Source organism: Jaculus jaculus, chromosome 13 (genome assembly GCF_020740685.1).
Source record: "Jaculus jaculus isolate mJacJac1 chromosome 13, mJacJac1.mat.Y.cur, whole genome shotgun sequence".
NCBI classification, from domain to species: domain Eukaryota; kingdom Metazoa; phylum Chordata; class Mammalia; order Rodentia; family Dipodidae; genus Jaculus; species Jaculus jaculus.
Genome location: NC_059114.1, coordinates 45,810,977 through 45,829,432, shown reverse-complemented (window position 1 = coordinate 45,829,432; position 18,456 = coordinate 45,810,977). Strand labels below are relative to the sequence as shown.

General features: G+C 39.2%; 1 protein-coding gene across 1 annotated transcript in view; it reads right to left on the bottom strand.

Annotated features, from left to right (window-relative positions):
* Pfdn1 (prefoldin subunit 1) overlaps nucleotides 1-18,456 on the bottom strand; it is a 134,490-nt gene that overhangs the window by 64,429 nt on the left and 51,605 nt on the right. The window contains exon 3 of the mRNA XM_045132721.1: nucleotides 1,575-1,659. Within this exon, the coding sequence (XP_044988656.1) occupies nucleotides 1,575-1,659 (85 nt within the window). The remainder of the gene's footprint in view (nucleotides 1-1,574; nucleotides 1,660-18,456) is intronic.

Here is an 18,456-nt window from a genome sequence, read left to right as displayed (position 1 = left end):
CTCTCCATCTATCGCTCTCAAATAAATAAATGAAAATATTGTATATATGTAAGTAGAGGAACAGATTAATGGGCATGAAAAGGCCTAAGTGAGGTCAGGGGAAAAGACTGAATAAAGGAGAGGTGGAGGGAGGGCTAATCAAAATCTAAGAGGATATAAGTAAGTCATATGGAAACCTACTTATTTGGATAATGGAACATTCAGGAGCTATAGATTGTTACTAGAAAATTTTCAGTGCCAGGGATGGGATATGGTCCAGTGAGTTGTTGGCCAGGGAGGTCCCTGAGGACCCCAAAACGTTACAGGCCATTGCCGAGGCCCTTGGTTTCCCACCAGGAATAGGTGGTAAGACCCTATTGCTGAAGACTCCACATACTTGGGCTGCAAGGCCACTGAGAAACCCTGCTGGAACTGAGCTGATAAATTCCTCCATGTAGACCAGCAGACAGAAAGCTGGAAAAAGCTACACTGCATGTAGTTCAATGGGAGAGAGAGAAATCACCAGTGAAGATACTCAACAGTGGACACTGCAAGCCTTTTATTTGGCCAGCAAGGCCAAGTGAGCCAATGGGTGCAACAGTGGCATGTCTGTCATGGTGGAAACCAACTGCCCTCTAATTGGACTGGAGGCCCACTCCATGGGAGGGAATACATCCCTGATACTAAAAACCTACAACAGGGGTAGTCATGGGCCCTACGAGTGTAATGTCTGCTGCTGTCTGGCTAAATGTACTCGCCAAACTGCCCAGTAAGCACTTCTCTTAACGTTCCCATATATAATACCCATATATTAATGCTACTCTCACTTTTGGTTAGAGAATCTTCTCTTTTCAGATGGCAGTGACCTTGGGATGACTCAGAAGGCACCACTGTTCTGAGAAGAAGGGACAGAGGAGTGCTCAGCACTGAAGTATCTCTATTGCATCTTCAAAGGCTGGGGGTCCATTGTGGAAGAGGAGGCAGAAAGAATGTAAGAGCCAAAGGAAGGGTAGGACTCCTTACAACATGATCCTCCAGACACAAAATAGCCTAGATATCCATGCCCTCACAGTGCTTGACACTACCTACACAAGACCATCATAATAGGAGGAAAAGATCATGATATCAAAATAAAAGACTGATTGAGAGGGGGAGGGGATATGATGGACAGTGGAGTTTCAAAGGGGAAAGTGGGGGGGGGCAGGAAATTACAATTGGATACTGTTTACAATCATGGAAACTGTCAATAAAATATATATATTTTTTAAGCCGGGCTTGGTGGTGCATGTCTTTAATCCCAGCACTCAGGAGGCAGAGGTAGGAGGATTGCCAAGAGTTCGAGGCCACCCTGAGACTACATAGTGAATTCCAGGTCAGCCTGAGCTAGAGTGAGACACCACCTCAGAAAACCAAAAAAAAAAAAAAGTATTTTTGTATTTTATATATTGCCATGAATATAACTGTTTCGTGACTCTAACACAATTAAGAAAATATAAAATATGATGTAAAGCTGACCAGGCATTCATTTTCACTTAATATGACACAATTACATTTATTACATTTTTCTAAAAGTTAACTGCTATTGTCAAACCTACCTCTAGTTCTTTAATTTTTTCTTCTGCTATTTTCTGTTTTTCTAACAGTTGATTGTGAATTACTTCCTTGGATTGAAGAATAAACCTATAATACACACAAAAAAGTTGAAAATTAAACCACTGACCACCATATTCATCCAAATTAAACTAAACAATTAGGAGGAGGGTTTGGGACAAGCAAAATATATCATAATATTAAGCAATAACCTTTAGGAACCTCTACAGGTTTTAAGCTTTCTTAGCTAAGAAATAAAGGTTTACAAGCACATTCTAAAGACAGGCATGGTAGTTTACACCTTTAATCTCAGAACTTGGGAGAATGAGGTAGGTGAGTTTGAGGGAAGCCTGGGCTACAGAGAGGGTTCCAGATCAGCCTGGGCTAGAGTAGAACCCCTGTTTCAAAAAAAGAATAAAATAAAACATATTCTACTTTCTTATTTAAAATGGCAATCTGGGCTGAAGACATTGCTTCTGGTTAAAGATGCTTTCTTGTAAAAGCCTGAAAGCCCAGGGTCAACTCCTCAGGACCCACATAAAGCAAGATATAAATAGTGGCACATGCATCTGGAGTTCATTTGCACCACCAAGAGGCCCTGATGAGCCCATGCACTCTATTTCTCTCATAAATAAAAATATTTTCTTAAAAAGGAATGCAGGGCTGGAAGGATGGCTTAGTGGTTAGGTGCTTGCCTACAAAGTCAAAGGATCCAGGTTCAATTCTCCAGGGCCCACATAAGCCATATGCACATGGTGGTGCATGCACCTGGAGTTCGTTCGCAGCAGCTGAATGCCCTGGCACGCCCATCTTCTCCCCCACCCCTCAAATAAATAAAATAAGTAAATAAAAAGTTGTAAAAGAGGAAGGCAATATAGTTTGTAGTAGATTTACAGAATAAAAAGCAGTAAAAGCATAAAAAAAAATCTATCATAGTCTAAGAAAAAAGTCCACAAACAACATAAATTTCCCTATGACTTTTTTTCATTTATCTAAATTTTATCTAGACTTTTTTAGAGCAGTATTTGTAAATTAGGGCATCTTTCCATCTTTTTTTTTTTTGGTAACAGCAGTAACTCATGACCTTTTAAAGTCACAATCAAGTACTGTATTAAGATCAATGCATTAGTGTTTATATGAGTTTCTTACACAAAAGCACTGTATAAGTCCTAATATCTTTTATTACTATTTCCAAAGTGTATAATATCTCTTACTGCACAAGTGGAAAACTCCAACTTTTTCCATTTCACAATCAAGCATATTATTTACTATTGATGAGAGTGGAAATATGGGTGGGTTTTAAGCTTCAGTATTGACTCTGTTTTGTGACTTTAAGTACATAATTCTTGCTGCAGGGAAAGGAAAGACAAACAATATTACTGACTCAAGTAAGTAAGCTCAATACTTCCCTTCCACTGGGACCAAGAAAAAACCTATTAGATAAACCTCTTTCAGGATTATGTAACTAGGCTAAAATAGATTTCAAGTAAAGATTACAACTCCTGGGCTGGGGAGATGATTAAAGTAGTTCAAGGTACTTGTTTGCAAAGCCTGCTGCTCTGGGTTCGATTTCCCAGTACCCACATAAAGCCCAGGAAGAGGCAAGCATACAAAGTGGCACATGTATCTGGAGTTTGTTTGCAGCTGCAACTCCACATTCTTTTCTCTCTCCCAAATAAATTATATATTTTTTAAAAAATGACAAAGGCCGGGCGTGGTGGCGCACACCTTTAATCACAGCACTTGAGAGGCAGAGGTAGGAGGATTGCCATGAGTTCAAGGCCACCCTGAGATGACAGAGTTAATTCCAGGTCAGCCTGGACCAGAGTGAGACCCTACCTCGAAAAACCAAAAAGAAAAAAAAAAAAAAAAAAAGATTACAAAGCCAGGCATGGTGGTTCACGTCTTTAATCCCAGCACTCAGAAGGCAGAGGTAGGAGAATCGCCATGTGTTCAAGGCCACCCTCAGGCTACATAGTGAATTCCAGGTCAGCCTAAGCTATAGTGAGACACTATCTCAAAAAATCAAAAAGATTGTAACTCCTTATGCAGATTATTTACCTTTTTGCACTGAAGAGCTTAGCAGCAAAGACCTAAACATCACCTTTTAACAACAACAAAAAAAAAAACATATCAAGGTAGCAAAATGCAATTTTCTACAATCCCACAAAAAACAACATTGTGCCTAGGTAAGTTCTCACCTAGGAGGTCTATTACAGACATAAAACAAGTAAAATGATAGCCAAAGGATGACTAGCTACGAGCTGATACCTGGGAAAATCTTTTTTCTTTGTCATGAACAACTTTGCCATATATATTACAATCTAATTAACTCATTTCATGCCACTAATTACTGTCTTACCCATTACCTAACCAGCCCAGATAACTTAGTCTTTAGGAATAACTTGAGCCTATGTTTAGAAAAAAATGGGCTGGGGCTGGAGAGATGGCTTAGCAGTTAAGCGCTCGCCTATGAAGCCTATGGACCCCGGTTCGAGGCTCGGTTCCCCAGGTCCCACGTTAGCCAGATGCACAAGGGGGCGCATGCGTCTGGAGTTCGTTTGCAGTGGCTGGAAGCCCTGGCGCGCCCATTCTCTCTCTCTCCCTCTATCTGTCTTTCTCTCTGTGTCTGTTGCTCTCAAATAAATAAATAAATAAAAATGAACAAAAAAAATGGGCTGGAGAGATGGCTTAGTGGTTAAGGCACTTGCCTGCAAAGCCAAAGGACCCAGGTTCAATTCCCCAGTCAGATGCACAAGGTAGTACATGTATCTGGAGCTCATTTGCAACAGCTGGAAGCTCTGACATGCCCACTCTCTGTCTACCTCTGCCTCTCTCTTTCTCCCTCTCTCTCAAATAAATAAAAGTAAAATATTTATAAAAAAATCTTTACTCATATTATATCCTGGAAAAATTGCCCACACTTAACACAAAACAATGATTAATTCTAGGTCTTTCCCTATATATAGAATCCTCCATGTCTAAATGCTCTTACTGGGTCCAGGAGATGGTGCTATTTCAGATAAGACTATGGTGGATGGAATTATTTTTCTCAGAACCAAATCATGCTATTTAGAATAGTTGTTTTGTAATACACTAGGTCTCAATGACGCTATGTAAAAAGCATTGTAAGACAAGGACCAAGAGTTGCCAAATATGTCATTACATGCATGGTCTTGTCCAAAAAAAACATTTAGATATGGAAGTAATTTTCAAAGTAAATTATATATTTTAAAGAGCATTGATAGCTGACCAATGAACAGAATTCTTAAATAATAATCAGACAGCTTTATTGTATTTGAAGACATTTCAAAGCTAAGATTAGAGGTCAAGTCATTATTTATATGACCTTTAAAAAGAAAGTATCTGAACAGATACTAAATCCCTTGAGCAGAAAATAAAATTACTAGAAAGCAAGAACACTTAACAACAAAAACATGTTTTTCCATGGCCACACATCCCTGAGGTAGATACTTTGGACTGTGCCAACTTTAAAGGCCAGAGGCTAGCCAATCTACTACAAGCCCAAAACATCTCAGCCATTAGCATTTTAAACAAGGATAAGTATTGTGTAACCTAGAGTGTTTACTTGAAAAGGTAGTTATGGCCAGGCGTGATGACATATGCCTTTAATTCCAGCATTCAGGAGCCAGAGGTAGGAGAACTACTGTGATTTCAAGGCCATACTGAGACTACATAGTGAATTCCAGTCGACGTGGGCTAGAATGAGACCGACTCAGGGGGAAAAAAAATTAGTAGTTATGGGACTGGAGAGATGACTTAATGGTTAAGTTGCTTGCCTGTGAGGCCTAAAGACCCAGGCTCAATTCCCAGTACTCACATAAGCAAGAGGCACAAGGTGGCATGTGCATCTGGAGACCCTAACACACCCATTCTCTTTCTCTTTCCCTCTCTCTTCTCTCTCAAATAAATACATAAATAAAAATATTTTTAAAAAAGAAAAAAGGTATATATTAATGCTACTCTCACTTTGGGTAGAGAATCTTCTCTTTTCAGATGGCAGTGACCTTGGGATGACTCAGAAGGTATCATAGTGCTGGAAAGAAGTGACTGGAGTACTGAGTAACATCTTGATCACACCTTACAAGGTTCAGGGTCTAATGCGGAAGAGGTGGCGAAAAGAATGTAAGAGCCAAAGGAAGGGTAGGACTCCTTACAACATGCTCCCTCCAGACATAAAATGGCCTGGATATCCATGACATCACAGTGCCTGATACTACCAACACAAGACCATCGTAAGAAGAGCAAAAGATCATGACATCAAAATAAAAGAGAGACTGATTGAGATGGGGAGGGGATATGATGGAGAATGGAATTCCAAAGGGGAAAATGTATGGGGGGGAGGGTATTACCATGGGATACTTTTTATAATCATGGAAGATGGTAATAAAAATTGAGGAAAAAGAAAAAAGGTAGTTATGGGGGATGGAGAGATGGCTCAGCTGTCAAGAACGCTTGCTTGTAAGGCCTGATAGCCTAGGCTCAATTCCCTAATATTCATATCAAGCCAGATGCATAGAGTACCACAAGCATCTGGAGTTTAGTTGCAGTGGTAGGAGTCCCTGATTGCACCCATTTCTCTCCCCCACTCCTCTGCATTCAATAAATACTAAAAATAAAAAATAAGGGGCTGGAGAGATGGCTTAGCGGTTAAGGCATTTGCCTGCAAAGCCAAAGGATCACGGCTCAACTCTCCAGGACCCACGTAAGCCAGATACACAAGGCGCACATGCATCTGGGGTTTGTTTGCAATGGCTGGAGGCCCTGGTGTGCCCATTCTTTCCCTCCCTCCCTCCCCCTCCTCAAATAAGTAAATTAAATATATTAAAAATAAAAAAAATAGCCAGGCGTGGTGGCGCACGTCTTTAATCCCAGCACTCGGGAGGCAGAGGTAGGAGGATCACCGTGAGTTCAAGGCCACCCTGAGACTACATAGTTAATTCCAGGTCAGCCTGGACCAGGGTGAGACCCTACCTCGAAAAACCAAAAAAAATAAATAAAATAAAATAAAAATAAAAATAAAAAAAATAAAATTTAAAAAGGAAGTTTGTATTAAAAATTAAAAATGTTGATGGAGAATGGAATTTCAAAGGAGAAAGTGTGGGGGAGGGAGGGAGGGAATTAACATGGGATATTTTTTATAATCATGGAAAATGCTAATAAAAATTTTAAAAAAGAAAATAAAAAAATTAAAAATGTATATTAAACCGGTTTAGCCCTTATTGAAAAAGGGGCCAGGGCCAGAGTGATGGTTTAGTGGTTAAGGCATATGCCTGGGAAACGTAAAGACCCAGGTTCAGTTTACCTAGTACCCACATAAGCCAGCTGCACAAGCTGGTACATGCATCTGGAGTTTGTTTATAGTGGTTGGAGGCCCTGGTGTACCCATTTTCTCTATCTGCCTCTCTCAAATAAGTAAAATATTTTTAAAAAAATGTTTTTAGCCAGGCATGGTGGCGTATACCTTCAATCCCAGCACTTGGGAGGTAGAGGTAGGATTATGGAAGAGTTTGAGGCCACCCTGAGACTACATAGTGAATTCCAGGTCAGCCTGGACTAAAGAGAGACCCTACCACACAAAAAAATAATAAATAAGTGGCACAGAGGCTGAAAAGATGTCTCAGCAGTTAAAGGCACTTCCTTGTAAAGCCTGATGGCCCCAGTTTGATTCTCTAGCACCTACATAAAACCAGATGCACAAAGAGGCACATAAATAAGTCTGGAGTTCATTTATAGTGGCAAGAGGCCCTGATGCAACCATACTCTCTCTGTCTCTCTCTTTCTGTCTTGCTCTCAAAAAAAAATTTTTTTTTCTAGTTTTTAAAAGTAGGGTTTCACCCTAGCTCAGGCTGACCTGGAATTCACTATGTAGTCTCAGGATGGCCTTGAACTCACGGTGATCCTCCTACCTCTGCTTCCTGAGCGCTGGGATTAAAGACATGCCACCACACCTGGCCTTAAATAAATATAGTTCTTAAAGTGGCAAGGATACACTGTATGGTGACTAGAAAGGCCTCAAAGGAATAGGTAGATTTCTGAAAAGTAGTCTGAAAACATCTTAGCTGTTCTTTTAAAAGGCAATAAATTAGCCAGGCGTGGTGGTACATCTGGAAAGGATATATCATGATCATTTAATCATGAATCTTATTATCATAGACAAATACTATGTATATAGTTTCACAAGGAGACTCAGAGATTCAGTCTGATTCTTTATGGAAAGCCAGAGAGAAGATAAAGAATCCTGGAGTTTAAAATATACTATAAAGAAAAAATAAACGGGATGTAGAGATAACTTAGTGGTTAAGGCACTTGGCTGCAAAGCTATGGGCCCAGGTTGAATCCTCCAATACCTACATAAGCCAGACATAAAAGCATCCATTTGGAGTTTGTTTGCAGTGGCTAGAGGTTCTGGCATGCCCATTTTCTCTCTCTCTCAAATAAATAAATATTCTTTTTTTAAAAAACAGAAAATCACTTAGTAGCAGAGGCCAGTAAGTTAAAAAGTAAATACAAAGGGAAAAGAAAGGAAGGGATGAGGGTACTTAATAGGTTGGTATTGTATATATGTAAGTACAATGATTGAGATGGGGAGGTAATATGATGGAGAATGGAATTTCAAAGGGGAAAGTTGGGGGGGGGTATTACCATGGGATATTTTTTATAATTATGGAAAATGTTAATAAAAATTGTGAAAAGAAAATAACAATAAATTTTTTTTAATTTAAAAAAAAGGAAAATCATGAAAAGGGAAGTATTCTAGTATGACAAATGACAGACAGTTATTGTGCTCACACTGTAGTCCCAAGCTACTCTCAAACTCATAGTAAGCCTCCTACCTCAGTCTCCTAAGTGGTGGGATTAAAGGCATACAACACCATGCCTGGCTAGTTTGGGTTTCTTATTTTTTATTTATTTATTTATTTACAAGGAGAGCGAGACAAAGAAAGAGGGACAATGAGAGCACCAGGGCCTATAGCCACTGCAAAAGAACTCCAGATGCATGCACCACTTTGTGCATCAGGCTTTACGTGGATACTAGGGAATCTAACCTAGGTCATTAGACTTTGCAGACAAGTGCCTTAAACACTGAGCCATCTCCCCAGCCCTTTTTGTTTTTCCTTTTAGTTTTTTTGAGGAAGGGTCTCACTCTACCCCAGGCTGACCTGTATCTCACTCTGTAATCCTAGGCTGGCCCTGAACTCACAGTAATTCTCCTACCTCTGCCTCCCCAATGCTGGGATTAAAAGCATACACCACCATGCCTAGCCCTGTTTGTTGGTTTTTTCTTGTTTATAGGCATACATACTGCCATAGTCCACTCCATGCTTCCGGGATAGGCCTCCAAATCAGACAGTTTATGGGAGGAAAAGGATTTATTTCAGGCTCACAGATCCAGAGCAAGTTCCATAATGGCTGAACAAGCTGGCTCCCTTTCACAGAACCACAGAGAGACCACCTGCAGCACTGCAAGCAAGCACCAACCCACAGGGAAACCAGCAGAGTGCACTTTACAAACCTTAGGTTGGAATTCAGAGTCGCCCCCAGTAACACTTAGGGCTGGAACCCAGTATCTGCCCATACTGACACCTCCTCCAAGATGGCTGAAAATTCAAGTTAAAAGCTTTAATATACTCCTGAGTCTATTGGAGATCATAAATTCAAACTACCACTCATACTATGAGAAAAGTTTAACATACATATTACTACAATAAGAAAGTGACAATAACTAATAAAATGAAAACAATTAAAACAAGTCAGCCGGCTTCCAGTTAAGATGGCGTTGTAGGACCCATACCAAAGCAGAAGCAGCCTAGGGGAGAAATAGCAAAAAAAAAAAAAAAAGCAAAATACACTCCCCAACTAAAAAGTGAAGGTGTATAAGAAATTACCAGCCATAGCAGAGAAATAGGAGAGATCCAGAATGTCTAGAGCCCACAGAAGCAGCTCCAGCATGAGCGGCACCAGGAGGTCCATGTGGCTGCCGCCACCAGGCTTGGCCTGAGCCACAGGAAAATACAGGTGAGGGGATTTTCCACTCACACAAACCTCCTCACAAACTCAAGAAACATGAAGGGGAGGGTGGCAGGGACCAGCCAAGCGGCTTTTGAGGAAGAGGATTGAGAAATGGGAGAACTTCAGCAACCATGCACAGCCCTCCTTCCCTCCATCACCAGCACAAGCACCAGAGACCTGGGGAAGGAAACTCACCTCAACAGCACACAGCACAGGCGATCAGAGCAGCGATCCAGCCACCCAACCTGAGCCCACAATCTAGCAAAGAGGGACCTAAGCAGGCATGTAGCATACCTGAGACCAAAGCCATCCCAAAAGGTAACTGGGAATACACCAGGTCAGTACCCACCAAAAAAGCCTGGTATATAGGCTTGAATCAGAAGTGCTAATTGCACTTTCCATGTCAGGGTACGTTATGTGTTAAATCTGATGGATGGTCAGATTTGCCATTCTTTTTGGTGGGGGGGTTCAAGGTAGGGTCACACTCTAGCTAAGGCTGACCTGGAATTCACTATGCAATCTGAGGGTAGCCTCATGGCAATCCTCCTACCTCCCAAGTACTGGGAATAAAGGTGTATGCCACCATACCTGACCTTGGATTTGCCATTCTTAAATAAGCTATATTTTGGGTTTGTCATTTGTTTCTTCCTGACTTATAATGCTTTTGTCTCACTCGGTCATAAACTGACTTGGAAAACCCTACAGACCAGAAATCAAAGCCTCCCAGTTGACAGGATTAAGGATATGGGACAACATACATCCTTAGGACTTTGACTTTGCTAGAGGATCTGTTTGTCATAATACCTATTCTTGGATAAATACTTTGTGAATAGTGTTCATTGAATATGCATATTATTTAGCTAAATTTAAGAATTTGCCTGTTTTGTGTTCCACTCAGCCTCCTAGAATACAAAGCAGGCAAACCCAATAGCTAGTATCACTTTTATGGTTACTCTGAGAGTCTTAAGGGCCACACCTAAAACCATAAGCTCCTACTCTAAAGATATATAACGTCAGATTTATTGATAAATCTAATAAAATTGCAGATAATTAGAAATCCAAGCATAAAATTGATCCAAGATGAAAAAATCTCAACATTATAATACAGGAAACACACACACAAAAAAAAAATCAAGACAGTATAAACCCACCAAAAATTATCAATCCATTAGGAATGACTTCCAGTGAGACTGATTCAGAAAAAATGCCTGAAAAAAATTCAAAAGAATGATTATAAATATGCTCAAAGAATCAGAAAGGAAATATAAAGAATCAAAGAAGACATAGGAAACCAATTTAATGAAATGTAATACAAAACATAAGCAAGGAAATAGAAATAATAAAGAAAAACCAGTCAGAATTACTAGCAATGAAGAATACAGTCAATGAAATAAAAAACTCTATAGAAAATCTCACCAGTAGAATGGATGAAGGGCAGGACAGAATATCTAAACTAGAAGACCAGGTGGCAGATCTAATGCAGACCAACAAAGAGAAAGACAAACTAATAAGAAAGTATGAATGGGAATGTGAAGATGTTCAGGAGACGATGAAAAGATCAAACATAACAATTTAGGGTATAGTAGAAGGAGAAGCATTTTACACCAAAGGCATAGTAGGCATTTTCAACAGTACCATAGTAGAAAACTTCCCACAAATAGGAAAGAGGTGCCAATGCAGATACAGGAAGCCTTTAAAACACCAACCAGATAAAATATGGAAAGAACCTCTCCTCGCCATGTTATAATTAAACTACCAAATATACAAACCAAAGAAAATATGTTGAAAGCAATTAGAGAGAAAAACCAAGTCATATACAAAGGCAAGCCCATCAGGATCGCAGCAGATTACTCAACACAAACCTTAAAAGCCAGAAGGGTTTGGAATGATGTATTCCAAGTTCTGAAAGATAACAACTATCAACCAAGGTTTCTTTATCCTCCTGCAAAGCTATACATTCAAACAGATGGAGATATGAGGACATTCCACAACAAAAGCAGGCTAAAGGAATATTTAAAGACAAAACCAGTTCTACAGAAAATATTTGAAAGGATCCTCCATGCTGAAGAGAAAGAAAAGCACACATACAAGAAACCTACCAAAAACAAAACATACTCAAATACTAGTTAATACAAGAGCACAAAGGTAAAACTGGAAGAATGACAAAATAAGAAAAATGGCAAAAATAAATACACACCATTCAATAATAACTCTTAATACCAATGGCCTCAACGCCCCAATCCAAAAGACACAGGTTTGCAGTATGGGTTAAAAAGCAGGATCCAGCTGGGCATGGTGGCAATCCCCTTTAATCCCAGCACTAGGGAAGCAGGGGTAGGAGGATCACCAAGAGTTCGAAAATTCAAGGCCAGCCTAAGACTACATAGTGAATTCCAGGTCAGCCTGAGCTAGAGTGAGACTCTACCTCAAAAATAAAATAAAATAAAAAGCAGGATACACTGCCTGGGGCATTGTAGCGCAGGCCCTTAATCCTAGCATTCAAGAAGCAGAGGTAGGAGGATCACCATGAGTTTGAGGTCACCCTAAGACTACATAGTGTATTGCAGGTCAGCCTTGCCTAAAGTGAAACCTTACCTCGAGAAAAAAAAAAAAAAAGAAAGAAAGAAGGCTCCTTCAACTTGTTGAAGGGTGAAAGGTTGGAAAACGGTGTTTCAAGAAAAAGGGCCTAGAAAACAAGCAGGGGTCACTATCCTAATATCTGACAGAGTAGATTTCAGACCAACATTAGTTAGGAAAGATAAGGAAGATCATTTTATATTCATTAAAAGAACACTCCAACAGGAGGACATTACAGTCCTAAACATATTTGTACCTAACATGAGGGCTCCCAATTTCATCAAAGAAACGCTAAGGTCACAGATCACACCAAACACAGTAGTAGTGGGTGACTTCAACACCCCACTAGTACCAATTGACAGGTAATCCTGGCAAAAAATAAACAGAGATGCATCTGGATTAAATGAGGTCATAGAACAAATGGACCTAACACATATCTATAGGACGTTTCATCCAAATGCTGCAGAATACACATTCTTTTAGCAGCACATGGAACATTCTCTAAAACAGACCATATATTAGGACACAAAGCAAATCTTAACAATTACAGAAAAAGTGAAGTAATTCCTTGCACTCTATCTGATCACAATGGAATCAAACTACAAATCAATACCAACAAAAGCTATAGCGCATACATGAAACCATAGAAAGCCAGCAATATACCACTAAATAATGAGTGGATCAATGAAGAAATCAAGAAGGAAATCAACAAATTCATAGAATCAAATGATAATGAGAACACAACATACCAAAACCTTTGGGATACAATGAAGGCAGTCCTAAGAGGGAAATTTATAGCTTTATGTGCCTATATTAAGAAATTAGAAAGGTCTCAAGTTAATGATCTAATGCTTCACCTTCAAGCTTTACAAAAGAACAAGAAAAAGCAAGCAGAAAATTAGTAGACAGGAAGAAATAATAAATATTAGGGCAGAAATTAATGATATAGAAATGAAAACAATCCAAAGAATCAATGAAACAAAGACTTAGTTCTTTGAAAGAATAAACAAGATTGATAAAACCCCTAGCAAATCTGATGAAAAGAGAGAAGAGACATAAATTAATAAAATTAGAGCTGAAAAAGGCAGCATCACAACAGATATCAAAGAAATTCAAAAAAATCATAGGAACATACTATAAAAACATATATTCCACTAAGTATGAAAAGCTGAAAGAAATGGATGATTTCCTAGATTTATATGACCTACCTAAACTAAATCAAGATGAGATTAATCACTTAAATAGACCTATAACAAGCACAGAGATCCAAGTAGTTAACAAAAATCTCCCAACTAAAAATAGTCCAGGCCCAGATGTATTCACTGGTGAATTTTACCAGACCTTCAGGGAAGAATTAACACCATTGCTTCTTAAATTTTTCCATAAAATAAAGGGACTAGAGAGATGGCTTAGCACTTAACTGCTTGCCTGTAAACCCTAAGGACCCCAGTTTGAGGCTCCATTCCCCAGGACCCACGTTAGCCAGATGTGCAAGGGGACGCTCGCACCTGGAGTTCATTTGCGGTAGTTGGAGGCCCTGGCATACCAATTCTCTCTCTCTCTCTATCTACCTCTTTCTCTCTCGCTCTGTCACTCTAAAATCAATAAATTAAAATTAAAATTAAATAGAAAAAGAAGTAATCCTTCCAAACTCCTTCTACAGAGCCAGCATTACCCTGATACCAAAACCAGGCAAAGAAAGAACAAAAATATAAAATAAAATTACAGACCAATCTCCTCTCGTGAACATAGATACAAATATTCTCAACAAAATACTGGCAAACAATACAAGAATATATCAGACATGATTCTATACATAAAGGACCCTAAAGACTCTACCAGCAAACTGTTAGAGCTGATAAACACCTACAGCCATGTAGCAGGATACAAAATAAATACACAGAAATCAGTAGCCTTCCTATATGCTAACAATAAATGCAGAGAGGATGAAATCAGAGAATCACTCCCAGTCAAAATTGCATCAAAAAAAATAAATAAAGTGCCTTGGAATAAACCTAACCAAGGAAGTGATGGACCTCTACAGCGAAAACTTTAAAACACTCAAGTGAGAAATTGCAGAAGACACTAGGAAATGGAAAAACATTCCTTGTTCCTGGATCAGAAGAATCAATATTGTGAAAATGGCAATCTTACCAAAAGCAATCTATACATTTAATGCAATCCCCATCAAAATTCCAATGGCATTCTTCACAGAAATAGAAAAAACAATCCAAAAATTCATTTGGAATCACAAAAAACCTCGAATATCTAAAAATAATACTGAGCAACAAAAATGAAGCTGGTTTTATCACTATACCTGATTTTAACCTATACTACAGAGCCATAGTAACAAAAACAGCATGATACTGGCACAAAAGCAGACATGTAGATCAAAGGAACAGAATAGAGGACCCAGATGTAAGTCAAGGTAGCTATAGCCACCTGATATTCGATAAAAATGCCAAAAATACTCATTGGAGAAAAGACAGCCTCTTCAGCAAATGGTGCTGGGAAAACTGGATATTTATCTGCAGAAGGATGAAAATAGATTCTTCTCTCACTCCATGCACAACAATTAAGTCCAAATAGACTAAAGACCTTCACATCAGACATTAAACTCTGAAACTGCTAGAGGAAAAAGTAGGGGAAATTCTTCGACCTATTGGTCTTGGCAAAGACTTTCTGAATATAACCCCAATTGCTCAGGCAATAAAGCCACAGATTGACTGCTGGGACCTCATGAAATTACAAAGATTTTGTACAGCAAAGGACACTGTGAATAAAGCAAAAAGGAAAGCTACAGAATGGGAAAAAAAATCTTTGCCAGTTATACATCTGATAGAGGATTAATATCTAGGATATACAAAGAACACAAAAAATTAAATAAGAAATCAAACAAGCAAATAAAAAAATGGGCTATGGAACTAAATAGAGTTCTCAAAATAAGAAATAAGAATGGTGTATAAGTAGCTAAAAAATGTTCGACATCCTAGTCATCAGGGAAATGCAGATTAAAACTATGTTGAGATTCCATCTCACTCCTATCAGATTGGCTACCATCATGAAAACAAATGACCATAAATGCTGGCAAGGATGTGGAAAAAGGAGAACCCTTCTACACTGTTTGTGGGAATGCAATCTGGACCAGCCATGTGGACATCAGGGTAGGGGTTCCTAAGACAGCTAAATATTGATCTACCATATGACCCAGCTATAGCACTCCTAGGCATATATCCTATGGACTCATTTCATTTCCTTAGAAGTACGTGCTCTACCATGTTCACTGCCACTCAACTCACAATAGCTGGGAAATGGAACCAGCCTAGATGTCCCTCAACTGATGAGTGGAGAATGAAGATATGGCACATTTATACAATGGAGTTCTACTCAGCGGTAAAGAAAAATGAAGTTATGAAATTTGCAGGAGTGAGGTAACCCAGGCCCAGAAAGCCAAGCGTCGCATGATCTCTCTCATATGTGAATCCTAGCTACAGATGACTGGGCTTCTGTGTGAGAAGGAAAAAACTCAGTAGTAGAGGCCAGTAAACTAGAAAAGAGATAGAAAGGGAAGAGAAAGGAAGGGAGGAGGATACTTAATAGGATGATATTGCATATATGTAAGTAGAAGAATAGATTAATGTGGATGAAAAGGCCCAAAATGAGGTCTGGGGAAGAGATTGAGTAAAGGAAAGGTGGAGGAACAGCTAATCAAAATCTAAGAGGATATAAATAAAACATATGTGATCCTACTTTTTTGGACAATGGAATACTCAGGAGCTGTAGATTGTTACTAGAAAATTTTCAGTGCCATGGATGGGATATCTTCCAGTGAGATCCCTGATGCCCCTAAAACATTATAGGCCATTGCTGAGGCCCTTGGTTTCCCACCAGGAATAGATGGTAAGACCCTATTGCTGAAGACTCCATATACTTGGGCTGCAAGGCCACTGAGAAATCCTGCTGGATCTGAGCTGATAACCTCTTCCATGTAGACCAGCTGACAGAAAGCTGGAAGAAGCCATTCTGCATGCAGTTCAATGGGAGAAAGAGAAATCCCCAGTGAAGATAATCATCAATGGACAATGCAAGCCTTATAATTGGCCAGTCAGGCCAAATGAGCCAATGGGTGCAATAGTGGCACGTCTGTTATGGGGGAAACCAACTGCCCTCTAACTGGACTGGATGCCCGCTCCATGGGAAGGGAATACATCCTTGATACTGAAAACTTAAAACAGGGGTAGTCATGAGACCTAGGGGTGTAACGTCTGCTGTTATCTGGCTAAATGTACATATTACGCTTCTCAAACTGCCCAGTAAGCACTTCTGTTAATGTTCACACACTTATATTAATGCTACTCTCACTTTTGGTAGAGAATCTTCTCTTTTCAGATGGCAGTGACCTTGGGACAACTCAGAAGTTACGGTGATGGAAAGAAATGACCACAGTGCTTAGTACTGCAATATCTTTATCACATCTTCCAAGGCTCAGAGTCTAACGTGGAAGAGGTGGCAGAAAAAATGTAAGAACCAAAGGAAGGCCAGGACTCCATACAACATGCTCCCTCCAGACACAAAATGGCCTGGATATCCATGGCATCACAGTGCCTGACACTACCTGCATAAGACCATCATAAGAGAAGGAAAAAATCAAGACATCAAAAGTAAAAGAGAGACTGATTGAGATGGGGAGGGGTATGATGGAGAGTGGAGTGTCAAAGGGTTAAGTGATGGGGAGAGAGGATATTACCATGAGGTATTTTTATAATCATGTTAATAAAAAAAATTTAATTCCAATGGCATTCTTCATGGAAATAGGAAAAACAATCCAAACATCCATTCGGAATCACAAAAAATCTCAAATATCTAAAACAATACTGAGCAACAAAAATAAGACTGGTGGATTCACCATACCCAATTTTAACCTATACTACAGAGCCATAGTAACAAAAACAGCATGGTACTGGCACAAAAGTAGACATGTAGATCAGTGGAACAGAACAGAGGACCCAGATGGAAATCCAGGTAGCTATAGCCACCTGATATTCGATAAAAATGCCAAAAAAGACAGCCTCTTCAGCAAATGGTGCTAGGAAAACTGGATTATTTACCTGTAGAAGGATGAAAATAGATTCTTCTCTCTCTCCATGAACAATAATTAAGTCTAAATAGATTAAAGACCTTCATATCAAACCTGAAACTCTGAAACTGCTAGAGGAAAAAGCAGGGTTAGATCCTTTCAACATATTGGTCTTGGCAAAGACTTTCTGAATATAACCCCAATTGCTCAGGTAATAAAGCCACAGATTAACTGCTGGAACCTCATGAAATTACAACGCTTTTGAAATGCAAAGGACACTGTGAATAAAGCAAAGAGGCAACCTACAGAATGGGAAAAAGTCTTCACCAGCTTTATATAACTGATAGAGGATTAATATCTAGGATACACAAAGAACTCAAAAAATTAAATAATAAGAAATCAAACAAGCCAATTAAAAAATGGGCTATGGAACCAAATAGAGAGTTCTCAAATTAAGAAATACAGATGGCATAAAAGAATCTAAAAAAATGTTCTATATCCCTAGTCAGAGAAATGCAGATTAAAACTATGTTGAGATTCCATCTCACTCCTGTCAGATTGGCTACCATCATGAACACAAATGACCATAAATGCTAGCAAGGATGCAGAAAAAGAGGAACCCTTCTACAATGCTGGTGGGAATCTAATCTGGTCCAGTCATTGTGGAAATAAGTGTGGAGGTTCCTAAGACAGCAAAAAATAAATCTACCATATGGCACAGCTATGGCACTACTAGGCATATATCCTAAGGACTCATTACCTTAGAGATGCTTGCTCAACCATGTTTACTGCCACTCAATTCACAATAGCTGGGAAATGGAACCAGCCTAGATGTCCCTCAACTGATGAGTGGAGAATGAAGATATGGCACATTTATACAATGGATTTCTACTCAGCGGTAAAGAAAAATGGAGTTATGAAACTTGCAGGAAAATGAATGGATCTAGAAAAAAATTATACTAAGTGAGGTAACCCAGGCCCAGAAAGCCAAACAACGCATGTTCTCTCTCATATGTGGATCCTAGCTACAGATGATTGGACTTCTTTGTGAGTAGAAAGAAAATTCAGTAGCAAAGGCCAGTAAGCTAGAAAAGAGATATAAAGGGAATAGAAAGGAAGGGGGGTACTTAATAGGATGATATTGTATATATGTAAGTAGAAAAATAGATTAATGGGGGTAAAAAGGCTTAAGTGAGGTC